Source organism: Manacus candei, unplaced genomic scaffold (genome assembly GCF_025592945.1).
Source record: "Manacus candei isolate 608988 ecotype Guabito, Panama unplaced genomic scaffold, ASM2559294v1 h1tg000048l, whole genome shotgun sequence".
Taxonomy (NCBI): Eukaryota; Metazoa; Chordata; class Aves; order Passeriformes; family Pipridae; genus Manacus; species Manacus candei.
In genome coordinates this window covers 14,314,201-14,341,765 of record NW_026138096.1, presented here as the reverse complement: position 1 = coordinate 14,341,765, position 27,565 = coordinate 14,314,201, and the positions used below count along the sequence as shown (strand labels likewise).

The 27,565-nt window shown below is 49.4% G+C and overlaps 1 protein-coding gene across 2 annotated transcripts in view; it reads left to right on the top strand.

Moving 5' to 3' along the window:
- GFRA4 (GDNF family receptor alpha 4) overlaps positions 1–25,432 on the top strand; it is a 73,623-nt gene extending 48,191 nt beyond the window's left edge. Inside the window, exons 2-8 of one of the 2 annotated variants that reach the window (XM_051798226.1) lie at positions 4,546–4,821; positions 7,672–7,752; positions 13,454–13,799; positions 17,360–17,469; positions 18,316–18,450; positions 18,653–18,810; positions 21,438–25,432. In XM_051798226.1, the coding sequence (XP_051654186.1) occupies positions 4,546–4,821; positions 7,672–7,752; positions 13,454–13,799; positions 17,360–17,469; positions 18,316–18,450; positions 18,653–18,810; positions 21,438–21,584 (1,253 nt within the window). In that variant the 3' untranslated portion in view covers positions 21,585–25,432. Of the gene's footprint in view, positions 1–4,542; positions 4,822–7,671; positions 7,753–13,453; positions 13,800–17,359; positions 17,470–18,315; positions 18,451–18,652; positions 18,811–21,437 lie in introns of both variants that reach the window. The other variant, XM_051798225.1, reaches the window with a different exon arrangement.
- Positions 25,433–27,565: the final 2,133 nt, after the last annotated feature.

Genomic DNA, 27,565 nt, shown 5'->3' with positions numbered 1-27,565 from the left:
GACTATGTACTGGTTGGAAGATCAGATCTGGAATAAAGGCCAGGTTAGATGGGGCTTGGGGACACCTGGGATAGTGGAAGGTGTCCCTTCCCATGGCAGGGAGTGGAACAAGATGGTCTTCAAGGTCCCTTTCAACCCAAACCTTCTATGATTCTATGAAGACATTCACCCACCTTTGCAGGCAGAACAAGGCTGGAAACAAGCTAAAGGAATAACAAACCACTCCTGTTGCTTTCTTGGAGATTTTGGGAGGTTATTCTTGTCTTAGCAGCAAATACTGTGAAAGCAAACACCAAATGTTTTGGTGTCAACAGCTTGTCATGGAAATAATGACAGTGTTATCACTGTGGAGGGCTGTGTGTGAATCCCAGAATCACAGAGTCATTAACGTTGGAAAAGACCTCCAAGATCATCAAGTCCAACCTTGGACCAATCCCCCCACCTTGTACCCCAGCCCAGAGCACTGAGTGCCACAGCCAGTCCTTCCTTGGACACCTCCAGGGGTGAGGACTCCACTCCCTCCCTGGGCAGCCCCTTCCAATGCTTAACAAGCCTTTCCAGGAAGAAATTCCTCCTGATGTCCAACCTGAACCTTTCCTGGCACATCTTGAGGCCGTTCCCTCTCCTCCTGTCCCTTGTTCCCTGGGAGCAGAGCCCGACCCCTGCTCGGCTCCCCCCTCCTGCCAGGGAGTTGCAGAGCCAGAAGGTCCCCCCTGAGCCTCCTTTTCTCCAGGTTGAGCCCCCCCAGCTCCCTCAGCTGTTCCTGCTGCTCCAGCCCCTTCCCTGGCTCTGTTCCCTTCCCTGGACATGCTCCAGCACCTCAAAACAGGACTGTGAAAATATTCACACCATTACATATAAGAACTGGAGGGGAGTGGGATGTATCCCAAAACCCCAGGATGAACTGGTTTGGTTCCTCCTAAAACATTCAAAGGAGAGTGGCAGGATCTCACCTTGGTGCTCTCCAGGCACTTTATTCACCATTTCCAGCCCACACGGGGTCACCTTCACATTTCTTCACCCCCACCTGCACTTCCTCGAGGAAGGAAATCATCTCCTTGGAGGAGAGTCAGACCTCTTGGTGAGCAAAATAACACTGTATGAGAGGAACTGAGGGTCTGTGAAGATGGGAAGAGCCAGGTTTCCCTCTCGCTCCTGCACAGGAGAAGTGGCTCTGTGTGAGTGTCACCGAGGCGAGCGAGAGCAGAGACAGATGTGGAGCCCGGGATGGGAAAATAAACTCATTACTCCATCTGCCCGCCGTAAACAGCGTGAAATTAGCAGCAAGAGAGGGATAAAACTCCAGACAAATGGCTTTTTAAAGAGAGCAGGGGGAGCTGGAAGGGCTGCTGGTAGAACAGCAGAGGCATGGAAGACCCAGACGGGCGCACATCCTGATTTTCGGTCAGGGAGGACGAAAATCCCACGGCACAAAACTCCGCGAGGAGCTATTTTGGAAGGCAAAAAGCAGAGAGGCCACTCCATCTTTTGGGAGAGAACACCTGATATTGCTCCTGTCCCGCCTGGTAGGGAGCACCATCCATTTTATAAGTCACAGAGATTTATTTCTTTTTTTTTTTTTCCCCCCTAAGAGGCTCTGTCTTAATGTTGCATAAAATTCCTCTCCGAGGGGCCGTGCGAGGAGGGAAACGTGGTGTTCTGTTGTCTCAGTTGCAAAGACACCTCTAACAATGAAAGCCCCTGAACGATTTGGGGTTTAAGTGACGTGGCCACGGGTCGTTTGTGATGCTCCCTGCCATAAAATCTGAATTGGGGGCGTTCTATGCCGTGGGTTTGGGCTGTAAATATTCACCCCTGGCCCTTGTTCCGCGGAGCGAATCTCAGCCCGAGGATATATTTACTTAAAAATTTCTCAAGTGGTCAATCTGCTTGATTTATTTAAAGTGGGATCCCGAACTGTTTTACAGCTTTTACAGGCTGGTTGTGTTTATAACCATCCTGGGGAGTATCTTCTGCAATTCATGAAGTGGAGAAGGGGAAGGAAGGTCATAATTTCTGCTCTAACCTACTTTTCCAGCAGCTGACAGGACACTGACAAAGTCATCTCTTCCAGAATGAAACCCGCCGTGCTTTATCCTCATCCAGAGCAGATCCTTTGGAGAAAGGCAGGGTGAAATAAGCCAAGCACTTTTCATCTTTATTCCTACGGATTCTGCTTGGATATGTTCAGATATTTTATGGATCTCAGTGAAATTGCAGCCCAAACGATATTTCAAGGAAACTCATTCCTTGTTTTCGGAGTTCTTCAATATATGACAGCCCAAGGCAGAGTTTCCTGCATGCTGGAAATAATTTCTCCCTCCACATTTGGCAGATCCAAACAAGCCTTGAGTGCTGCATAAACCAGGTCTATGAATAAATCAGGGGTGGGAGAGCTGGGATCCGAGGTGTTGTGAGATTTGAAATACCTGAAAGCTTGGCATTGGCCACGAGGCACTTGGAAATGGTCTGGGGTTTGATGAAAGGTTTTGCATTCGAGATGCCATCGGGATATTTCGGGAGGAAACCTCCTGGTGGGTTCATCCAAAGTTTGTCATAAACATCACTGAAATATCTGCACTCCAGCTGCTGCTTTCTGCTCTAGTCAAGAGCAGCAGAGGTAGTTCCTTCTTAGCAAACACCCTGAGACTGCTGAGGGAGGAGAGATGGATATACTGGGCTCAAATACTAGACTGGGAGGTGCAGAAATTGAGGAGAGGTGGCAAGTGGAAGGTGAAAAGAAGGGACTTTATGGAGAGATCAGTAGATCTTGGAGAGAGCAGAGATTCCATGAAACCCTCAGAGATGGAGATCAAGGACTCACAGTTTTCTCAGGAGGGAGGATTTTCTAATATTTTCTAACTTGGGTCTCACCAGTGACAGGCACAGGGGTGGTTCAAAAAGCAGAAGTTGCATCCACCTTATCCATCCTCACCCTTCTGGTTCCCATCCTTATCCATCCTCACCCTTCTGGTTCCCAACCTTATCCATCCTCACCCTTCTGGTTCCCATCCAAAGGGAAGACAGGTTATGTCAGAGACAGGGAGCTCCTTTGGAAGGTGTTTGAGAAATCCTCTTTCAAGGTCATGGCAGCAGTGTCTGTTTTTACAGTGCAGCAGGATCTAAAAATGACATGACAGGCTCTGGAACTGATTCTCCTCTTCCATAACCCAGGTTTCCCTCCTCAGCACTCCCCCAAGCCTGTGTCACCACATTCCAGAGCATCCCACCAGCTGGAAGGGGTGACATTCCCATGGTCCTGGCCCTGTGTCCTCTCCACCACCTGGATGCCACCATGTCCTGCTGAGCACAGCTGAGCCTCTGGCCCTGCCTTTGTTGTGAGCCTTGGGGTGGGAACATCCCTAAGGAGTCAGTTGGGATGTGTCCAGTCTGTTTTAGCAATTAATAACATGGAATTGGGCTGCTCCAGGCACTGGGACACAGCTCCACTGAGCCCTGATCAATTAATTTATTGATGTCCACGTGGAAATAACATCTTCCTCCCATGCTTTGGTCTCCCCTCCCCATATGGGGAACAAACCCCTTTGTATTTTCACGAGTAGCTCTGAAGATAATTTCCAAAATCCTGGAAAAAGCCAAGACAAACCCAGTGGGAGTCCTGGGGATGTGCTGACAGGGAACAAGGGCCAACTCCTGGGACACAGGTGGGCTGACTCCGTGTCAGAACACCCACACAGAGCCATTCATAGCTCCAGGGAGGCGTAGGCACAGGGAATTCGTGTGCCAGGAGGAGAGGCCGGGGGTCTCCGTAGGGTTGGGCTGCTGTTAACTTGGGAGAGCAGGAATGAGGGAGAAAGCAGGGAGGAGAATGGGTTTGGGAAGCTTTTTTGTGCTCCGAGAAGCAAAGAGGAAGCGCCAGGGATGAGTTTCTGTCACTTGTAATCCTGCTACCAGGCTGACCCTGTCATGGAATCGTGGAATGGTTTGGGTTGGAAGGGAAAGTGGAGATCATCCAGTCCCACACCATGCCATGGGCAGGGACACCTTCCACTAGCCCAGGTTGCTCCAAACCCTGTCCAACTTGGCCTTGGACACTTCCAGGGATGGGGCAGTCACAGTTTCTCTGGTCAGCCTAGAGGAAGGAGGCTGTGGGAGACACAATCCACTCCCTGCCTGGGGTTGCTCCATAGCCCTCACACCTCTTCCCTGGAGGAGAGGAGATTGAGGGGAGACCTCACTGCAGTTAAAAATTCCATGGGAGGGGCAGAGGAGGGGCTGACACTGAGCTCTGCTCTGGGGGACCAGGGACAGCACCCAGGGAAGGGCTGGAGCTGTGTCAGGGCGGGCTCAGGTTGGATCTCAGGCAAAGGTTCTTCCCCCAGAGGGTGGTTGGGCACTGCCCAGGCTCCCCAGGGCAGTGGGCACAGCCCCAAGGCTGCCAGAGCTCCAGGAGGGTTTGGACGACGCTCTGAGGGACAGGGTGGGATTGCTGGGGTGTCTGTGCAGGGCAGGGGTTGGACTGGCTGATCCTGGTGGGTCCCTTCCAACTCAGGATATCCTGTGACTCCGCTTTCCTTGCAGAAGGCATGGCAGAAGCCGTGGGCTCGAGCAGGGACTGCCTGCAGGCCGGCGAGTCGTGCACCACCGACCCCGTGTGCAGCGCCAAATTCCGGACCCTGCGGCAGTGCATCGCCGGGAACGGCGCCAACAAGCTGGGCCCCGACGCCAAGAGCCAGTGCCGGAGCACGGTGACAGCCCTGCTCTCCAGCCAGCTCTACGGCTGCAAGTGCAAGAGGGGCATGAAGAAGGAGAAGCACTGCCTGAGTGTCTACTGGAGCATCCACCACACCCTCATGGAAGGTCAGTCCTCTGCAGGGAGCTCGTTCCCGGTGGCCGTCCCGAGAGGGAGTTGCTCGTGGAGCTCTCTGCAGAGCTCCTGCAAAACAAGGTTGTCCCTGTAGCCTCCTGTTCCCTCTCAAGGCCTGCTGATAGGAGCCGAGGGAATGGCTGGAGCTGTGCCAGGGCAGGGTCAGGTTGGATCTCAGGAGAAGTTTCTTCCCCCAGAGGGTGGTTGGCACTGCCCAGGCTCCCCAGGGCAGTGGGCACAGCCCCAAGGCTGCCAGAGCTCCAGAAGAGTTTGGCTGATCCTCTGGGGCACAGGGTAGGATTGTTGGCATGTCTGTGCAAGGCCAGGGCTTGGACTGGCTGATCTTGGTGTGTCCCTTCCAACTCAAGATATCCATGATTCTACTGACCCTCCTGATACTGACATTTTGGGCAAAGAAACCCTGAAAACCTGAGGCACCTCCTGCCTTTTCTTTTATTTTTTTTTTTAACTTGCCCTCTCTTTTATGACATTCCCAATATACCTTGAGATCTTTTCCCGGGGGAAATGCACGGCATGTTTCGCATCCAAGGATGTCAACCAAGACCGTGAGCTCTATGGAATTCACAGAAACACCACAGAAAGCACAGGCACCGAGGAAAAAACAGCGTGAACTTTAAAAAAAATCACTCTCTTGGAACCTCTCGAACGCGCCAGTGTCTTTGGGTTAGGGAAGATTTGGGGCTGGTGACATCAAGCTGGAATTTAAAGTGTTCCCAGAGCCGGGATTCAGTAAGTTTGGATTTTGACGGGTTTTAAGAGTCGCCATAAAATCGCACCTCGGTGGCCGTAACTCTTCCTTGTCAGGCCGAGGAGTGTTTTATGCACCATGAAAATTAAAATGGGGAATAAAACAGACCCTTCCAGCCATGGGCTGGGAAATAGATTAATAAAAGACTCCTGGATTAAACCTGGAAGGAGAAGTGCAGAGGTGAGGCCACGGGCCAGAAGGCCAAGCAAACCAAAGGGGATGGAGAATACAATGCCCAGGCTTTCTGGAATGGGAGTTGGTCGGAAATGGGAACTAGTTGGGAATGGGAACTGACTGATCAAGTTCCTGGAAAGCTTTCAGGTGCCACAGCTAGAAGGGTGCAGAACATGGTACTATGAACTGACTGGGGAAATCAGAGGCCTCAGCACCCTCCAGGATCCAATTTTTCCCATAAAAATGCCAGATGAATGAGTTTCCATTGAAGTGAATCCTGGGGAAGAGGTGGCAATCCAAGGACATTCATCTCAATGGTCTGTGTCACAATTCCTTCCCTGCTGACCTGCATGGCTGAAACTTTGGCCACAGGTCATCTGTGACGTGGCTCTGTGGGACAGTGGGGTCAGGAGAATTTCCAGCTTTGGGAAGTGGAATGGTTTGGGTTGGAGGGGACCTTAAAGAGCATCTCATTCCAACCCCCTGCCATGGCCAGGGACACCTTGCACTAGAAGGAAAAGGAGAAAGAGGCTGGCAGAGGCCAGGAGTGGGTCTCCAGATGCAGAATAGAAGTTGGATGGGCTGGATGAACTTCCCGCCCAGCAACTTGGGACTTCCACCTTTGGGATGGCTGTGAGAGGGCTGTTTTAGGAGGCTGGCAAGACTCTGCCCCCCTTCTCTGCTGCATTTTTTTCCTGACTGAGGTCACTTGCAGTGCAGATTCACTCCCCAAACCTGTGGTTTCCTTGCCTTAATTTCCCCGGGGTGATACATTTCATAACAGCCCCGGAGTCCTCACGCGTTTAATCGACTGAGAAAGGAACCCACACAGAGCTTTGTCTCTCACTCACTCACACCCAGGAGGCTGCAAAAAGCTTCTTAGAAGCCCTCTTGTAAAAACAATAGTGGAAGTGTGTGCTCAGGGAATTTGCAAAGCACGCTGTTTACTCAGGGCCACCTTCCCATTTAGAGACACAATAACACGATGACAACCCGATAACAATCCTCTGATAAAGGTGCTTTGTCATCAGGACATAAAACTGCTACTCTGGGACGTACAAATGGGCCCCTCTCCGGTGGGTAACGATGCAGGATATTTCAATGAAGGTGTAAAGCTGCCTTGTAATGCACCTGTGGTAATTCCAGGGCCTTGTGTATCCTGGGAGCCATTTCTTCCTGGAGATCAGCATATGCCCGGAGCGTGAGGTTTGATAGTCCTTTTATCCCAGCTGCTGTTCCACATCCATCTAAATGTCTAATAAAGCAAGGAATTGATGCTGAGCTGTTTGCTTCAGTAATATTCCGTGGGATCCATCAGGATGACGGGGCAGTACAGGCCGTTGTGAATAAAATCAGCTTCCCAGAGACTCAAAAATGAGGAGAGGAAGCTCCTGCGGGAGCTGTGGCTCATTAGCTCTGTGCCAAGTAATAATGGCAAGAAGAAAGGGGGAGGTGGTAATAAATATGGGGGGTGTTGTCACACACACAGCCCTGGCCATGTCCTAGAAAGAGGCGAGGACCATATCCCAGGGAGAGACACAGAGGAAAGAGCAAGAACAGTGATGGAAACACCGTGTGTGGAGGGAGCTGGTTGTTTGAACCCTGCCCACAGCCTGGTGTCCTCAGTGACACTCCCTGGAGAGTGGCTTGAGCTGCAGAGGATTATAACTCAACAGTTCCCTGCCCCACTGCAAAGCTGAGATATATTTTTAAAAGCCAGTCCCATCCTATTCCCTTCTCCAAGGATGTGGCCACACACCAGTCCCTGCGACTCTGGGGATTTATTTATGGCACTTGGAGCCACCAAACAATCCTGCACTGCAGCCTCTGAGCCTTGTGCAACTCAGCCATCCCTCAGGAGCCTCAGCTGCCCTCTCACCAGCTTCTCCTGTCCCCCCAGGAATGAATGTCCTGGAGAGTTCCCCCTACGAGCCGCTCAGCAGGGGCTTCGATTACGTCCGCCTGGCCTCCATCACTGCAGGTAGGTGGGAGGGGAGCTGCTCTTAACTGGTTCAAACTGGGGGGGGGGGCTGGCTGTGGAAGAGCTACAGACAGAGAAATCCTTTGTGAGCATTGCCTGGTTCAGGCCCAGCAGTTGCTTTTCCAAGGAGTTGCCTGTGATTCCTGTGCTAAACTGTTACATGCTCTGGGAAGAACCACTTGTGGTTTCATCCTTTGGCTTTTTTTGTGTGTCTGTTACGGTGTGGGCATGAAAAAAAAGGGATGTGGTGGGAAGACCTCTTCCAGTGGGCTCGTTCTCCACAGCAGGTGGATGATCTGTGCCCTGCAGACACCTCAGCAAACAGGAGCTGCTTGGGTTTCAAAGGTGCTTCCACATCAGTCACAGGGTCAAACTCTGCAGGGGTAAAAGGTCAAAAACCCACCCTATGGGTTGATCCCAGACACAGCCTTTAATCCCATGCCCCGAGGGCAACCTCAGCCCCCTGTTCTGCTCTGCATCATGTAATCCCCTTAACAACTTAAACAGAGCTGCCTGACACCTTTTAACCCCTGGAGGGCACAAACAGGGCTCAGCAGTTAAAAGGTCAGCCAACAACCCATCCATCACCAACCAGCTCCTGCACCAGCCGTGGGGGAGCTTTACCAACAGTGATTTGGGTTATAAAACTCCCTGTCTGGGAGCAGGTAATGCGCTCTGGCAGATGTGCCAAAACATCTGTCCCGTCTCAGCTTTTCCCCGCTGTGCCCCCGGCTCTGGAGTGGCAGCACGGCTGGAGGGCACCCAAGCGAGGAGGAGCAGCAGGTGCCTGAGGCTGATGGATGCCCTCAGTCCCTGCCACGGCCAGGAAAATTGTCCAGGAGCAAATTAACCCATCAGCCCCGGACAATCAAAGCAGAGAGGGATGGGAGGTGCTCCCTGCCCTCGCTCTTCTTATTGACTCCACTTGACAGATGGGAGCGTGGACACTGGAGCGTGGCCAAAGCTGTTTGCTGGGTCATGGCCTTTCTGATGGAGTTTTCCACCTTTTTCTAAGAGTCCTCCAGGGCTTCGGAGCGCGGGGAAATCCAGGCATGGGGATTTTTCTGCACGGTTAGCACATTTTTAAGGCAGACTGAAATCGTTTGGGCAGCAAAGCAAACGGGCCCAGAGCAGCAGGGATTCATCAGAGGACTCAGCATCCACTTAGGGACATGAATTTTCTTGGTTTAACCTGTTTTTCCCTATTTATACCAATCAAAATCTTCCATCACATGAATCAGGACCTGCCACCCTGTGCCTGTCCAGTGTCCAGGGCCATACAATCAGCATTGCCAAAGGATCCCCTTTCAAATATACCAAAAAAAAACCCCAAATTCCCAAGAACTTGTTGAAACAAAAAACACCCCCATGACTGTTTGCCAAGCGAAGAGCAACAGGTATTTTAAACCAAATTTCACCCAAACAATATATGGCCACTCTTAAAACTCTGCAAATGGAGCCACATCCCTCCACTCCTAATCGTAGCAGTGATTCAAAAAGCACATCCTTTGGTTGTGTGGGAAGAGGAGAAAATCCAGCGTATTCCCTGTGACTTATGAACTGAATGGATGATGAAACCCTTCCAAGGAACTGTTTCCTCCACGTTGGTTGGCATCTCCCCAGCATAAACTGATGCTCTGACAATATTCCTCTCTCTGGGCATTTTGAAAGGGAATTATTTGGTGGTGGGAACACACCAAGCAAGAGTTTTGCCCTGAAAAACTTGGAATTTGACTTCCAGGTCACTGTAAGCAGCAGGGACAACAGGAAGGGAAAAAGAAATGCCGGGAGAAGGAGCATCTGATAATACCAGGGAAATAAAGGAGGGCAGCCAGCTCTGAAGTGCTCAGGGAGACTGTCAGTGTTTTAGCACTTTTCAGCAGTTGACTGGCTGGTTTTAACTCCTGGCCAAAGATAGGGTTTGACTCTGCACTGGGAATTTATCATTCTGGGGATTTTTCCTAAGTGAAGAAAGTCCTGGTGTGCTGCAGGTCATGGACTTAATGCAGAGAGGTGAAAATCAGCTTCAGCTTCATTTTCTCTCTCATACTTGGAGGCTCCTTGTCTTACCTGTGTGAGCAAACAGAGCCTGATATCCCAACCCACTCCTGCCATGACTCTGGAGCATTTTCCCTTCTATAAAACAGACCTCATCCATCTCTAAGGACCCTACAGCCAGTGTTACACAAAACACCTTTCATAGAATCCCAGAACAGATTGGGTTGGAAGGGACCTAAAGCCCATCTTGTTCCACCCCCTGCCATGGGCAGGGACACCTTCCACTAGCCCAGGTTGCTCCAAGCCCCATCCAACCTGGCCCTGGACACTTTCAGGGATACAGGGGCACCTGGGAGACCTTTTCCTCTTACTTACTCCCCACATTTGCAGAGGAGGCTGTTGGCCTCCTATAAACTCGTGAGATCCCTGTTTTCCTACTGTTTGTTTTGCATTCATCACCACAATTCCTGCTTTATTTTCCTGATTGTTCCCCACGCTCCACGTTTTCTTCCACTATCCCTGTGTCCCCACAGCACACCCCTGCTCTCCCACCCAGACTGGGACATCCTTTCTCCTCTTCTTTAAGAGGGTGGAAGTGAAGAATGATTTTGCTGAAGGTGGGGAAGGCTCTGGGGACAGACCCATCATCAGGTCCCGGGGGCTCCAAGTGGGATGTTGCCTGTGATCCCATCCTGTGAAGGCACCATTACTTCTTAGGACATGGATTTACTGGTCAGGACTGGTATGGATGGGGGAAGTGAGAGATCTGCTGTGGCACTTTGAGACCCAAGCAGATCTTGCTTAGCTGGGCAGGTCCTGGGATGGACCAAAGCCTGATGGGACCCTCCAGGTCTTCTTTCCAGAAGAAACTCATTGCACAGGATAGAGAGCCTGAGGTGCCAGGATTAGTGCAGACCATCCATGGATCAGCAGGCTCAGCTTTGCCACTCAGTGCTTAATTTTGAGCAGTTTATGGGGAAAAAAAGGGTCTTTTACTAGAGATCCCAATGGTGGATCCGTAAGCAGATGCAGTTCCTGATGGCTCCTGTTTTCCCAGGCCTCAAGTCCTGGTTCACATTGGAAAAGTGTTACAAGATGCCCAGGGCAGAGCAAAGCTTCATTTTATTAAATACAGGAGAGGGGGGGAGCTAGCCCTGGGGGGTGAGGTTTGATGTGTTGCTGTGGCACCTCCCGGGAAAAAAATGAATGTGGGAAGTGGATTTGGGCCTACCAGGACACGGCAAACAAATGTGGGCGTCACCTGGACACTGTTTTCTTGGAGGAGGTTGTGGTCTCACCAAGGTGGCTGATGCAGGAAAATAACCCTCTGAGACTCTTTTTGAGTATTAGAAAGCAAAAACCGCCCTCTTTATGCAGGAATATTTTCCAAAGTGTGCCTGGGACAACAAAGTCTCTTGCTTTTATTTCATGACCTAATTACCAATTACCTGAGAGTGCCACACCCACCTCCAAAACCGCCCCTCCCTCGGTACCGCCCTCCCCACACCTCCCAGATTTCAGTTGGAGGTTTCAAGAAGATCATCTCTTCATCTTTTCCTCCTCTCCCTCATCTCCTTCGGGATGTCATGGCATTACCTGGAATGCTTTCAAGGCTTTGGAGAAGCTTTGGTAATATCAGGTGTTATGGCCCTTTTCTCACTCCAGTTCACAGACAGAGAAACCCTTGAACTCGTTAAAATTCCTGCCTCTTGAACATTTTAGAAAACCAGCATAAAGGGACTAGAAAACTGCATAATATATAGTATATGAATGATATAATATGTATATTTAAAATATATAAAATATATAAAATATATATAATATTTAAAATGTATAAACTATATATCATATATAAAATATATATAATATATAGTATATAATATATAGTATATAAACTATAAATACTATGTATTTTATATATAATGTAATATATAATATATTAAATATATATAATATATCGTATTAATATATAATATACAATATATAGTATATAAACTATGTAGACAATATAATCTCTTAAATATATAAAATACATTAATATTATTACTATATTAATATAATAATTGTAATTAATTAATAATAAATAATATAATTTAAGAATATAATTAATAGTTATCATATGTTATTATAATATAATTATAATGTATATAATTAATATTTAATACAGTACTATTAGTACATATTAATATTTAATACAGTATAACTAGTATATTGTATATTATAATTAATATGTAATATCTCATAATTAATTATAAGATATAATAATAAATTATTATAGCATATAGTATATCATTATAATGTACAATAATTGTATGTCATTAATATAATATGTTATTAATATAATATTAACTATATTAATTATATTAATTATTATGTTAGTCATGTAGTGATTAATATTTTTTAATATTATCAGGTATATAATATATTAAAATAATATAATGCGTAATATATATCACATATATAATACATCGTATATACAATATATTTTTTATATGTACTGTATGTTATATATACTATATGTTATATATATATATGTACCACGTGTTATATATATATAGCATTAATAATATATAAAGTATATATAATATATATAATATCTCTCATATAATATCTATAATATATTATATCTATAATATATTTTATCTATAATATATAATATATAATATCTATAATATCCATAATGTCTATAGTTTCTCGAATATCTATAGTATCTATAATATCTATAATACTTAAAGTATCTTAGTATCTATAATAACTATACTATATATTAATAATAGTTATAATATATATAATATAAAATATATATTTTATGTTATATATTATATATTATATATTATATATTATATATTATATATTATATTATATATTATATATTATATATTATATATTATATATTATATATTATATATTATATATTATATATATAATATATAAAATATATGTAATAACTGTGATAAGTGTGGATAGAGCCTTCCTTAATCTTCATTCGCAAAGCCCAGTCATGATGATATATAAAATATATAATATATATTATATATGATATATTATATATAATATATTATATATATTATATATATTATATATGATATAATATATATCATATGATATATATTATATCATATATAATATATATTATATATATTATATATGATATATTATATATAATATATTATATATAATATATATTATATATGATATATGATATATTATATATGATATATTATATATGATATATTATATATTATATATTATATATTACATATTTTGTATTATATATTAATATAAATATCAATATTATATATAAATACCTAATATATAAAATATATAAAGTATATTTTATATATAAAATATATTAAAATATATAAAATATATAAAAATATAATATATATAATAAATAAAGTATATTTTATATATAATATATATGAAAATATATAAAATATATAAAAATATATGTATATTATATATATTATATATTATATGTTATATAAAATATATAAATACATAATATATATAATATATAAAAATATAAAATATATATAATATATATAACATATATAAAATATATATAAAGTATATTTTATGTATAAAATATATAAAATATATAAAATATATAAAATATATAAAATATATATACTACACAGGGGTGGTGCCTCTGGGGGTGGGTCTCGGTGCCAACCCCCCCCTCCTGTGCCCCGTCCCACAGGGTCGGAGAACGAGGTGACGCAGGTGAACCGGTGCCTGGACGCGGCCAAGGCCTGCAACGTGGACGAGCTGTGCCAGCGGCTGCGCACGGAGTACGTGTCCCTGTGCATCCGGCGCCTGGCCCGCGCCGACTCCTGCAACCGCTCCAAGTGCCACAAGGCCCTGCGCCGCTTCTTCGACCGCGTGCCCCCCGAGTACACCCACGAGCTGCTCTTCTGCCCCTGCGACGACACGGCCTGCGCCGAGCGCCGCCGCCAGACCATCGTCCCCGCCTGCTCCTACGAGGCCAAGGACAAGCCCAACTGCCTGGCGCCGCTGGATTCCTGCCGGGAAAACTACGTCTGCAGGTAAAGCCCGTGCGTGGGTTGGGGCTGACGGGGAGAGGTGTCCCTTGGGCGCGTCCCAAGGGTTCGTCCCCTGGTGACAGCCCCAATGCGATCACCTGAAGGGTCCCACATCCCACCTCATCCCACTGACTGGTTGTTGTCTCAGTGGCTCCTTCCCATGATCCTCATCCTTGTATCACAAGGTTTGGGATACAAGGACACATACACAAGGTGTGGGATACAAGGACACATACACAAGGTGTGGGATACAGGGACACATACACAAGGTGTGGGATACAAGGACACATACACAAGGTGTCTGATACAAGGACACATACACAAGGTGTCTGATACAAGGACACATACACAAGGTGTGGGATACAAGGACACATACACAAGGTGTGGGATACAGGGACACATACACAAGGTGTGGGATACAAGGACACATACACAAGGTGTGGGATGCAAGGACACATACACAGGGTGTGTGACACAGACAGAGGATGATTTGAGATGCTCATGCTGGAGCTTCTTAGACCTTTTCTATGGATTTTTCAGCTTTGGTCCTAAAGAAAGATCCACTCTAGGTCTCGGTGGCAAACTGGGTCTCCCACCACATCCCACTGACAATTCATTGCCCTGGTGGCTCCTTCCCATGATCCATAATCTTGTATCTTACACAAACAGAAGAACACTGGAGATGTTCATGCTGGAGCTTTTTAGACCTTTCCTATGTTTTTTCAGCTTTGGTCCTAAAGAAAGACCCACTCTGGGTCTCGGTGGCAAAGTTGGGTCTCTCACCACATCCCACTGACAGTTCATTGTCCTGGTGGTTCCTTCCCACATCCTTTCCCCACGCACAAAGTGTTAACAGGCAGAAGAAAATTTGAGATGTTCATACTGGAGCTTTTTAGACCTTTTCTGTGGGTTTTTTTGGCTTTGGTCCTAAAGAAAGACCTGCACCAATCCTGGCATCTTACACCCCTTATCCCGTGCAATGACTTTCTCCAGGAAGGTGTGAGCCATGCAGGGATATGGGGTGGGGTGTTTGCAGCCACTTTCACTGATCCATCTCCTCGCTGTCCATCTCCCCTAGTCCACAGCATCCCACATGGAGGGACAGAACAAGGGGGAATGGCTTTAAATTAAAGGAGGGTAGATTTCGATTGGATGTTGGGAAGAAAATATTCCCTGTGAGGGTGGGGAGGCCCTGGCACACATTACCCAGGGAAGCTGTGGCTGCTCCTGGATCCCTGGAAGTGTCCAAGGCATGGTTGGATGGGGCTTGGAGCAACCTGGGCTAGGGGAAGGTGCCCCTGCCCATGGCAGGGAGGTGGGACAAGATGATCTTTAAGGTCCTTCCTAATCCAAACCATTCCATAATTCTAAGCTCTGGTGGTTGCAGCAGGAAGTCTCAGCGTCTCAGTGTCACTCCAGATCCACTCCTCAGCCCGTGGCCAGTGTGGTTTGCTGCTCTGCTTCCACCCATCCCCACAGACCCATCCTCTGTGCTCACTCACAGCCTTTTTCCTTCTTCTCTACTATTTTCATCCTTGTATTTCTCCGAAAGTCCTTGATATTCCAGAAGGCCAATCCACACACAGCTCCCGGGAGCAGAGCCCATCTGTCTGTGGGAGATGTGAGACCAGAACAGCACCGACCTTTGTGGTCCCAGCCCAGTGCCCTGGGTGCAGCTGGAGCCCTGAGCAGACACCTGGAGAAGGAAAGCACAAGAACAAGTGTAGGACAACACCTCCAGCATTATCCCAGACTCTAATTATTGAGGGGTTTGGGACTTCCTGAGCTGAACTGCCAGCAGCCATTGCCCACCAGCACATCATCCTTAAATTACAATTAAAATATTCTTTATTTTTGCAAAGGGGAGGTGAGAGCAGCAACATCCTCTTGGAAGGATGGACTGGGACAGATATTCCCATGCACCCCAGAAACGTGGATGAAGGACAAAAAAGAACGATGCAAAGCCTTTGAGCCACCCCAGCCCTGGCTCAGATGTCCCCTGGTACCCAGGGAATCTGAAATGGAAGATATTGATCCTGGAATCTGAAGTGGTCCTGCCCTCTCCCTAACAAGACAAGAGGGCCCAGCGGGGAGGAAGAGGTTCAAAGGGGAGAGTGTTGCCCCCCAGGAGGCTGGAAACCACTTCCTGCCCCAGCACAGCTGTTCATTATCTGCTCCCTTGGCCTCTGAATGTAGAATGTAAAATATCCTCTAGAGGCACAGCAGGAACAAGGGGTTGACGTGTGACCTGGTCAGAGCCAGCAGTGCAGAAACCACGAGGAATAAATCATAAAGGAATGGAGTAAAATACTCCATTTGCCTGCCCTGCAAGTCCTCCTCCTGCAGCTCCTTCCCAGCTGTAACCCCTTGGATTTCCCAGCTTGGAGGGGTGGGTTCTGCTGACACGGATTATATGGAATTCTATAAAATCTGCCAGCAGCATCTCCCTCCTCTAAAAGTGGCACATTTTGGGCAGGAAGATTTTTCCTGGTGGGACAGGAGAAAATGGGTTGGTGTGGGGCAAATATGGGAACAAAGAAGAGGAAAAAAAAAAAAAGGAGAAGGCTGGGGAGGAGGAGAGAAGCGGGCAGGAAAGTGCAAGTTGGAATTCTGACCCTGAGCAGGAACACCAAGAAAACATCTGGAAGAGAGAGGGTGTCTGGGAGGAGCAACATGCTCAGTTTTCCTGAGGTTTCCCAGGCAGAGCAAACATTCTGAGGTCAGTTCACACTTCAGACACTGCAGGTTGTCACCAAAAGCGCTCTACCTTCAAGTGTCAGCAGTGTTTGAGGTCCCTTCCTCCCTGGCCATGGGAGGCCTGTTCAGATGGATCTGAATCTCCACCAGGTCCTACCTGAAAGTCCCATGCGGATGTCTCAGATATCCTACAGTGTCCAAACACCACCATGTGTCAAAAACTGCCTTATCCCTAAAGAGTTAAGTGGCAAATAACTGGTTGGCAGCAGGATTTACCTGCTCCACAGGCTCCTGAGGGTCCAGCCCTTCTCCTGGGAATGGGAGACTGCAGCAGAGGATGGGAGAGCAGCCCTGGTGATGGTAGAACATTCCATGTCTGAGCCTTTGGACATTCCTCTTGGTGTGAGGTGACCTCAGCTACGTTTAGAGTCTTCAAAGAGAGAGAAACTGGACAGGGGGTGATTCCCCTGTTCCAACAAATCATCATAAAAATGAAGGTTGGGGCTCTTTAGGCAAAGCTAAAAACGACAAACACAGAATGAATTCCCTCCCTGCCGGCAACAGCTCTTCCCTCAAAAACCAGCCTCACACAGCAGACAACAACCATTTCTCCCAAGGCTGGACCTGTCTTGTAGTTCCAGAGGAATCCTGATAAAACATGAACTGCAGAACCTGCTCAAAAACTACTCCTGGGTTTGTTGGGGCGGGCGAACGTAAAATTATATCGGTTCGAACCGGTTTAGGGACACCCACAGCACCAAAGGGTTTTACAAACACCACCAGTGGGCTGCTGCATCTTTTTTTTTTTTTCCCTCCAAAAAAATCTGTGCTGATCTGTCCTGGTTTTTGTGCTGTGATTCCTCCAGGTCCCGCTATGCAGAGTTCCAGTTCAACTGCCAGCCCTCCCTGCAGGCTGCCAGCGGGTGCCGGAGGGAGAGCTACGCTGCCTGTCTGCTGGCCTACACTGGCATCATAGGTATGGGGGGGTCAGACCTGCTTTGATTTAATTATTAAAGTAAAATGTGAGGTGCAGAGAGAGAGAAAGGAATAAAAAAGAGGTGGGAGGGAGAGGAGAGGGAGGGATCAGGCGTCAAGGAAAGCGTTGCCAGCTGGTCGAGGGAGGGGATTGTCCCACTCTGCTCTGCCCTGGGGTGGCCTCACCTGAAAGTTTGTGAGTGTTCAGCCTGGAGAAGGCTCTGGAGAGACCTTCCAGCACCTTCCGGTGTCTAAAGAGGCTCCAAGAGAGCTGGAGAGGGGCTTGGGACAAGGGAGAGAGGGACAGGACACAGGGAATGGCTTCCCACTGCCAGAGGGCAGGGATAGGTGGGATATTGGGAAGGAATTCCTGGCTGGGAGGGTGGGGAGGCCCTGGCTCAGGTTGGGCAGAGAAGCTGTGGCTACCCCTGGATCCCTGGAAGTGTCTAAGGCCAGGTTGGAACAACCTGGGCTAGTGGAAAGTGTCCCTGGCTAGTGGAAGGTGTCCCTGCCTGTGGCAGGGTGTGGAACAAGATGAGCTTTAAGGTCTCTCCCAACCTAAACTATGAATGCTCTTAGGGAACCTGAATTCCCAGAAAATGCCCATTCCTTGGACTGAGAGAACTTCCTAATCAATTGAACACTTTGGTGGCGGTGGGGTGACCACAAAGGTTGGGATTCTCCTCCCTGGGAGCGAACCAGAGCCACAGCAGCAGCACTGAGAGGGTTTTGCTGCCATCCCAGAGGGCTTTGGCCAAGGCTGAGAGCAGAGCAACCCAAGACAGCAGCTTTGGGGGGAATCTCACCGACCCCGTGGTCACACTGCTCCACCCCTTCCCCCCCACAGGCAGCCCCATCACCCCCAACTACATCGACAACTCCACGTCCAGCATCGCTCCCTGGTGCACCTGCAACGCCAGCGGGAACCGGCAGGAAGAGTGTGAGACCTTCCTGCACCTCTTCACCAACAACATCTGTCTCCGTGAGTGCTCACAGCATCCCTGTGCCCTGGGGGGGCCTCCTCTGGAAGGGGGGCATGGACATGCCCTGCTCCTCAGGATCTGTGGGTGCCCAGCTCCCTGGTTGCCAGCAGAGCAGCCGGGAAGACCCTCAGAGGTGCCTTTGGGTGGCGCGGGGATGTTTTGCCTTGCCCTGACGAGCCTTTTCTCCATCTCTTTCCCAAGAAAACGCCATCCAGGCCTTCGGCAACGGGACGTACCTGAGCTCGGCCGCGGCCCCCTCCGTCCCCCCCACCACACAGATGTACAAGCAGGAGCGAAATGCCAACAGGGCCGTGGTCACCCTCCGAGAGAACATCCTGGAGCACCTCCAGCCCACCAAGGTAGGACAGGGCTGGACCGGCCCCAGGAGATGCTGGGCCGTGTCTGTGGCTCCTCCCGCCCCCCTCAGCTCAGCTCCCTCTTCCACCTGTGTCTGTCCAGCCACAGACATCCAACCTCCCCTCCACCTCCTGGAGGCCTTGATTCTGCATGTCCTGGCATATTTTCCCCAGCATCAAGCTCAGAGCTACAAGTTCCTGTCCCTCACTCTGCCCTCCTGCCTGTTGGTCTCTCTCTTCTCTTCTCTTCTCTTCTCTTCTCTTCTCTTCTCTTCTCTTCTCTTCTCTTCTCTTCTCTTCTCTTCTCTTCTCTTCTCTTCTCTTCTCTTCTCTTCTCTTCTCTTCTCTTCTCTTCTCTTCTCTTCTCTTCTCTTCTCTTCTCTTCTCTTCTCTTCTCTTCTCTTTTCTCTTTTCTCTTCTCTTCTCTCCGAACCTCTCCTCTCCAAACCTCTCCTCTCCAAACCTCTCCTCTCCTCTTCCCTTTTCCTTTCCCAAACCTTCCCTTCCCAAACCTTCCCTTCCCAAACCTTCCCTTCCCAAACCTTCCCTTCCCAAACCTTCCCAAACCTTCCCTTCCCAAACCTTCCTTTCCAAAACCTTCCCACACCTTCCCTCCCCAAACCTTCCCAAACCTTCCCTTCCCTTCCCAAACCTTCCCTCCCCAAACCTTCCCTTCACAAACCTTCCCAAACCTTCCCTTCCCAAACCTTCCTTTCCAAAACCTTCCCAAACCTTCCCTCCCCAAACCTTCCCAAACCTTCCCTTCCCTTCCCAAACCTTCCCTCCCCAAACCTTCCCTTCACAAACCTTCCCTCCCCAAACCTTCCCAAACCTTCCCTATGTTTCTTTTAGAAGTACTGGGAAATCCATGGACTTTTCAGGAATGTAGAAGGGGAGCTGGGATCACCAATGTGGCTCCTTAGCTTCCTCCAGAGCAGCTTCAGACAATCATTTCCCCTTCCCAGGGCAGTTTCCCCCTTAGATGAGGATCCTGGAGGTCAAAACACAGAGGCTTAACTGTGGTCTGCACCGGAAAACTCCAGAGGAGAGGTTCCAGTCCAGCAGCAAATTGTTACTATCAAAACAACATCAAACTGAAATGATTTAAAGCAAACAGCAGCTCCGTTTGCCGCCGGTGGCAGCGCGAGGCACTCAGTATTTTACTTTTAAACGACACGAAACGACCTTGGCTTGCCCCCCTCCAGAGTAATTTTCAGGTTGAATTCTTTCACCGCTGAATAATTAATGGTGACCCTGATTTGCCGAGCGCTCAGGTGACACAGGCTGTCCCAGGTGACACAGGTTGTCCCAGGTGGCACAGGCTGTCCCAGGTGACACAGGCTGTCCCAGGTGACACAGGCAGTCACTGGTGACACAGGCTGTCCCAGGTGACACAGGCTGTCACTTCGGACCAGGCCCTGAGCACTGAGCGTGGGCGTCGGGCTGGGCCACCGGGACCTCCAGGGAGCTTCCAAACATGGAATATTTTAAGCCTTTGTGCTGTTCCTTCCTCTGGGAAAACCACCTGATTCGCCTCCCTCCGCCCTGTTTTTGCAGAGCAGCGGGTTGGGGAGGAGGAGAAAAGTGGCCTCGGTTTCCTTCGCTGCTTTCCAGGGCACTGGAATGCGGGAGAGACGTTTAGCAGGCCATAGACTTGGAACCCAGGAGATCCGGAGGATTTCCCTGGAGCTGGTGCTCCCCAAACCACAGAGAAATCCAAGTGAGGCCCTGGCACAGGTTGGGCAGAGAAGTTGTGGCTGCCCCTGGATGCCTGGAAGTGTCCAAGACCAGGTTGGAGCAACCTGGGCTAGTGGAAGGTGTCCCTGCCCATGGCAGGGAGTTGGAAAGAAATTATCTTTAAGGTCCCTTCCAAGCCAAACCATTCCATCGTTCTCTGAGTTCTCCACCTTTGAGGCCATCAGGCGAAGCCACTGGCCAGCCCTTGACCTGAGTGGGCACCCAGGCACCCCCCTCACACAAAGACACCTCCAGCCAGTGCCCAAATCATCTCTGAGCCCATGAGGTGACCCCGACACAGCCCCACCTTCAGCAGCAGCTCCCACAGAGCTGAGCTCACCTCCAGGCTGGAGTTTGGGTGCTTGGTCTAAGCCTGGCCCCTCTGCACGGGAACACACTGGGGGCTGCACAGCCCTAAATCCTCAGAGGGACCAAGGAGGGCCACCAAGATGATCAGAGGGATGGAGCTGTAAGGAAAGGCTGGGAGAACTGGGATTGTCCAGCCTGGAGAAGAGAAGCTTTGGGGTGATCTGTCTGCAGCCTTCCAGGGCCTGAAAGGCCTGACAAGAAAGATGGACAGAGACTATTTCCAAGGGCCTGGAGGGACAGGACAAGGGGGAACAGCTTCAAACTGACAGAGAGTAGGTTTAGATGGGATACTGGGAAGAAATTCTTCCCTGTGAGTGTGGTGAGGGGCTGAGATGGAATTCCCAGGGAAGCTGTGGCTGCCCCATCCCTTGGAAGCATCCAAGGCCAGGTTGGAGCAACCTGGGCTGGTGGACGGTGTCCCCAAGGCAGGGGGGTGGAATGACATGATCCTTCCCCTCCCTTCCAACCCAAACCATCCCACGATTCCGTGATCCCCCCTCTGATGCTTTTCCTTTCCCTCGCAGGTGGCAGGGGAGGAGCGGCTCCTCCGGGGCTCCACCCGTCTGTCCTCAGGGACCTCCAGCCCGGCAGCCCCTTTCCCCTGGGCAGCCTCTCCACTCTGGATGTGGCCTCTCCTCACTCCTGCCGTGCTGAGCCTCTCTGGGATGTGAGGCAGGGCAGGAACGCGCCGGGCACGGACTCGATTTGGTGTTGGTTTCTTTACAAAACAACCAGAGCAGTGACTTTTTTGGGAGGAGGGAGGGGATGGGAAGGAGAGGTGTGGTTTGGACATCCCTCCCTCCTCCTCCTCCTCATCCCTCTGCCAGTTTATTTGATTTTCTACAATCGGCATCGTCGACAACCGGCTCATCCTTGGTCCTGGCCACCTTCCCACCCCACGGCTTGGTTGTTGTCTCTCCAGCTCTCTGTGGATGGGGTTGGAGCCATGGACAGTCCCCTTGAAAAAGAGGAAGGAGAGAGTTGATCCAGGACGTGGGAGCTGCAAAGGAAATGCTTTTGCCTGCCCCATCCAGGAGGGGAAAGACTTTGGATGGATGGATGGAGGAGCCGTCAGGAGGTTTCCTGAAGCCCTGACTCGTGTTGGGGGGGCTCTTGGCAGGACAAGTCAAGCGATGTGGAGCTCAGACTGTCTCCAGGGATGCTCAGGACCCGAAGGACAACCCACCTGGTTGCTTCAGACTGAAGGAACCAGAGCAGTGGTGAGAAGGTCGTTGGGTTCGTTCACCGGAGAGGAACCTGAAGCACCTCTGGGGTGGAGCAAATCACCACACTCCGAACTGGCTGGCAGGGATTCTCCACCCTCTGGAAAAGCAGAGTACAACCAGCATGTGTCTCCCAGCTGCCACCCACCCCTTGGGCCCTCCTTTTTGGGGAAACCTGTGTCATGTGTTGCTGGTGTTCAGGAAGAAACACGTGTGTTGTGTTTTGTTCCCGGCTGGTTTTTCGCATCCTGACCCGAGAATTCCAATCCTCTGGTCCTGTCAAGTGTTTGGGGTGGGTTTTTTTTTTGTCACATCCAAACAACCAGAGGCCAGTGTTGTCCCACTCCAAGCTGAGCTTTCTCCATCAGGGATCACTGTGTGAGCCCAACACAACCCACTCCCACACGCTGCCTGTGCATCCATCAATCTCAGTCTTCAGCCAGGGGTTTTCCTGGGAAGAGGCAGATAGGAAAGGTTTCTAGGTACCACCCTGAGGACAGAAATATCCAGGAGAGGCCATGTCATGGATCATGCTATGGGTAGGGAATGCATTGCTGTGGTTTCCTCTCCTTGGAGAACTCTCCTCACTTGTGTCCAGGTGAGCAGGGGAAGGGCTTTTCCTCCTGCCAGCTCCTGTTTCTTCAGCCAAGAGGTCACCTTTTGGAAGTGACCCTTTGGACTGAGCTGCAGCCAGAGCTGGAGGGAGGTGGGGACAAATGTCTCTGGGGTGCCTTGGGTGGCTCTGGTGTGACCATGAGCATTCCAAGGTCTTCCCTTGAGCTGAGGAGTCCCAGTGCCTTCCTGGAAGGCTGAGCCCCTTCCTACATCAAGCCAGGAAAGAGGATGCAAGGAAGGGTGAGAAGGCTTCCCAGGATAAATGCTGATCCAGGCTGGCTGCCATGGGAGGCACAGGAATAGCCCCAGATTCTCCCGGGATATTGAGGCCTGGGATTTGCAGCAGCCCATTTCTCCCTCGGGTTGTGCTCCTCCAAGGAGCACCATTAGTTCCTTAGCATTTGGATCTGTGGAAAGGCTTAACAGCAGCTGACACAGAAGAATCCAGTGCTTTTTATTCCCATTCCCTGCAGAACACCTCCCATTGTTTACTGCTGCAGATTTTGCTGGGAAACTGCAGCAGCTTCCTTGGGTTTTGGTCCAACGTGGAACCTCTCTTGTTTGGAGCTGAACACCTGTGGGTGTGACAGACACAGACAGAAATCCTCCTGGTGCATCCTGTCCAAGGTTCCTGGTGTTCCTAATCCAGGGCTGTGCAGAGGAACAGGCCAAGATCCAAGGCCTGTGTGCAGGGTGGGAACATTCCAAGATCCAAGGCCTGTGTGCAGGGTGGGAACATGCCAAGATCCAAGGCCTGTGTGCAGGGTGGGAACATGCCAAGATCCAAGGCCTGTGTGCAGGGTGGGAACATTCCAAGATCCAAGGCCTGTGTCCAGGGTGCCAAGTCCCACCCTGAGCTGAGACTTCCAGGTGACAACTTCACGGCCAAGAGACTCACCCAGGTGAGAGAAGCAGGCAGGGAGGGAGAGCTCCAGAGAAGTCCTTTCTGAGTGCCATATCCGTGCACAGAGTTGCTGTGAACGTCTCCCCTTCATCTAGGACTTCATTGTCCTCTGGGAGAGCAGGTGACACAACCCCAACCCTGCAAAACTCATGTCCTCTGAGGTGGGAAGGGGATGAAACTCTGATGCTCAGTCCTTCAAAGGCAAGGAACTACCTCAGCTCCATGAGGTCACGCTGGGAATTGCCTTCCTGTGCCCCTTTCCTTCTCAGTCCTGCGGTCATTCCCTGCTTTTCCACACATCCAGCCTGTCCCCACCAGCCTTTAACAATTCACAGGCTCAGTCTCTGTAGGCTGGGGACACAAGTGCCAGCTGCTCTCCAGGAGCACCCACTCCTGGGGCTCTCACAGCTCAGTTCCAGTGATGCTGAAGTGCCACTTTGCCATTTCCTTCTCATCCAGCAGAGGAAGAGTTTTTCTTGGCGGTTGGGATGATTGGAAAGCCCACCTGACGTCTCCTTTCAGGCTGGCACTGTGGAAAATTGATGTGGAGACTGCAGAGGTCACCTAGTCCAGGGCCCTGCCCCACAGCAGCACCAATGGTCTGTTTGCACGTTTTGGAAGGTTCATCTTAAAGGATTTTTAACAATTTCAGTCAGAGGTGTCATCATTTCCCCTGGATTTATATCGTAGAATCATGGAATGGGTTGGCAGGAACCTTAAAGATCATTCAGTCCAACCCCCTGACATGGGCAGGGACACCTTCCACTAGCCCAGGTTGCTCCAAACCTGGCCTTGGACACTTTCAGGGATATCTTGCTTTTAAGTCTCCTTAGGATTTGTTGTCTCTAAGCATCACAGCTGAATGAGACCCTCAATTCCCATCTCCTATCCTTCAAATACTGTCCCAGGCCCTTCCTGGGGCTCCAAGGACACTTTGGAAAAAAATCAGTGGGGCACAGAGCAAGAGCCTCTCACCCAGCAGGAAAGAACCAGGCAAGTGGGAATTAAACAATAATTCCCAAACCTTCATGGCTTTTTCCCCATCATTTCCCCCTTTTCACCAAAATTTGATGTCTATTCTCCCCCTAGGCCTGTTCATGAATCAAACTTTGCAAAAAGACTTTTGAGCCTCGCTCAGAGATGTGATCCTGATTCCACCCTTCCCACCCACCAGCACACGTGTGCACAGGTCATTGTTTTCCCCTGTGAAAAGCCAGTGATTTTTTGGGATGAAATCCCATCCCTGCCGAATTCTGTGAAGCAAACCCTGGATCTTCACCTTTAAATCTCTTTAACCCCCAAAGCAAAGGACTGAGAAAACCAAGAGAGAGAGAGAAAGGGGAGACCATTTTTTTAAGGAATTACTCCATTCCTGGGGACTTCATAAGCACAAAGAAGAGTCATGGGAAAAAAATAATAATAATTTAAAAAAAAATAATAACAATTAAAGAACCAGCCAGACTTTCTGTAGCCACTAAACTCTTATTTTTTTGGCTGCTCGGCACCGTTCCCAGGAGTTTGACAGCCCTGAGAGCCCAGGAAATATTGTGAGTGTACAAATCCATGTTGGCATCATGTCATGTCATCATGGACATTGTTTTCCAAGAAGGAACATGAGCAGGGAGGGAAGATCCAGGGCTGGGAGGTGGTGCTGGAGCAGTGACCCCTGTGTGGGAACCTGCACCAGGGCAGGGTGGTGGGTGGGTGTCAGCCCATCCTGGGCTCAGACTTGTACTTCTCTCTTCTGTACATGTCAATATTCCAACATATCCATGAATAAAGCACACATGCATTTTCCTGACCTCTTGGATCCCACCTGCAGCGCCGGGATGTCCCTGCTGGGATGTCCAGGATGGTTTTGAGCTGGAAGAACTGGGGGGGATGTTTTGGGTGGGGTTGGAATTGTGGTGGGGCTCAGGTGAGCAAGTTGGCTGGAATCATAGAATCATGGAATATCCTGAAGGGACACACGAGGATCATCCAGTCCCACAGGACAACCCCAACAATCCCACCCTGTCCCTGAGAGCATTGTCCAAACATTCCTGGAGCTCTGGCAGCCTTGGGGCCATGACCATTCCCTGGGGATCCTATTCAGTGCCCAATCACCCTCTGGGGGAAGAACCTTTTCCTGAGATCCAACCTGACCCTGCCCTGGCACAGCTCCAGCCCTTCCCTGGGGCCTTGTGCTGCCTGTGGGGGTGAAGACTGCAAAGATTTGGGAGCAATTTGGGGAATATTTGGCTCCAAGCTGGTGCCACCAGGAGGAGGGAGGCACTGTAAGATCTAACAGGGATGGGAATAATTGCACCAGCAATTAAGGGCACGTGGAGCCACTAATGAGGAGATGCCACCATGAGAGCCAGTGGGTGGAAAGAACTGGGAGCCACTGGTGCTGCTCCACTCCCCCAGTGGGCACAGGAGGAGGGAGATGGAGGAGGAGGAGGGTGATGGTTCATGCCAGAAAGGGAGACTTCAGTTCATGCCATGAACATCTGGGAGCTATTTTTGGCAAATTAAAAAAAAAAAAAAAGAAAAAAGAAAAAAATGAAAGAAACCACAGGACAATCGATCAGAGATAAATGGAATGTTTTCCTGCCAATTTTTTTGGGTAAGGGGGGGAAATCTCTAGAAAAGAAACGTAGATAAAATTTGTATAAAAACAGCGAGTGAAGTTCAAGGTGGTTCCCAAACACAAAGGGAGTTGAAGGTTGGGCACAAACATTGTAGTTTTTCCTCCCCAAAGTCGTGTTTTCCTCCCCAAAACCACATTTGCCTCCATGCAGGGGTGAAGCAGCTGAAGAGGAGCAAAGCCTGGAGGGTCAGGGATGGATTGGATTCTCCTCAGGGCCCTTTCCTTCCCCACAGTGCCTGGGCTCAGCCAAAGGAAAATTCCTGGCACAGTTCCACCCTTTTGAACCTGAACTGGGTCATGAAAGTGCTGCAGGTCTGATGTGTTTTCCCTGGATCTTGGAGGTGGCCCTTGACCAAGGTCAGCTCCCAAAAAGCTGGTTGGGACAGTCCAGGAGCAGCTGGTGGGGGGTGGCAGGAGCTGCTGAGCTTCAGGGGAGACCTGGCCTTGAAGGACACTCCTTGGGAATTCCCTGACGGGACTCCCATGGTCACAGGGTCTGCCCTTGCTCCTTGATCCTGGTGGGATCAATGTGGGGCTGGTTGGAGCACCCCTGCTCTGGGATGCTTCAGGAAAGCCTGGAAACCACCTTAAATTTAGGGTGAAGAGATTTTGGAGCTGGAGAACCACAAAACCCACAAACAGCTGGAAGGAGCTTTGCCTGACCCCCACCTGTATCCCATCTCCAGGCCTGGGCCTGGTTTTGGGGGACACAACAGAACTGATCCTCGCTCCCTCCTCCAACCACAGACATCAAACTGGGAGGCAAGAGCAGGGGGAGTGATTTTCCCACATTCCCAGAGAAAAGGTCCTACAACTTCTGTAGCCCCCAGGAGAGGCTGGATGGGGCTTGGAGCAGCCTGGGATAGTGGAAGGTGTCCCCGGCAGGGGGGACAGGACTGGATGGGCTTTAAAGGCCCTTCCAACCCAAACCATTCCATGATTCCATGAGAGAGCAGGGCATGGGGCAGCACTGGGAGTTCGGAGGAGAGGCCTGGAGATGGGACCTGAGGGAGATCCAGTATTCCCATCGTGCTGTGAGAGCAGACACAGCCCAAGTGAAATCCTGCAGCTGGTGTTGAACTGCTGAGAGGGGACATTTGAACCAGAAACAACAATTTCCCACCCGTTAATCTGCATGAAAACGGTGCTGAAGTGCTGACAGGGTTGGAGGAATCTCACCACGGCCAATAAAACATTGGATTTCTGCAGGAACAGCAGATCTTTGCCGAAGGGAAGCGCTGCAGAATCGGCTCTGAAAATGTTTATGGTGCTTTGTGT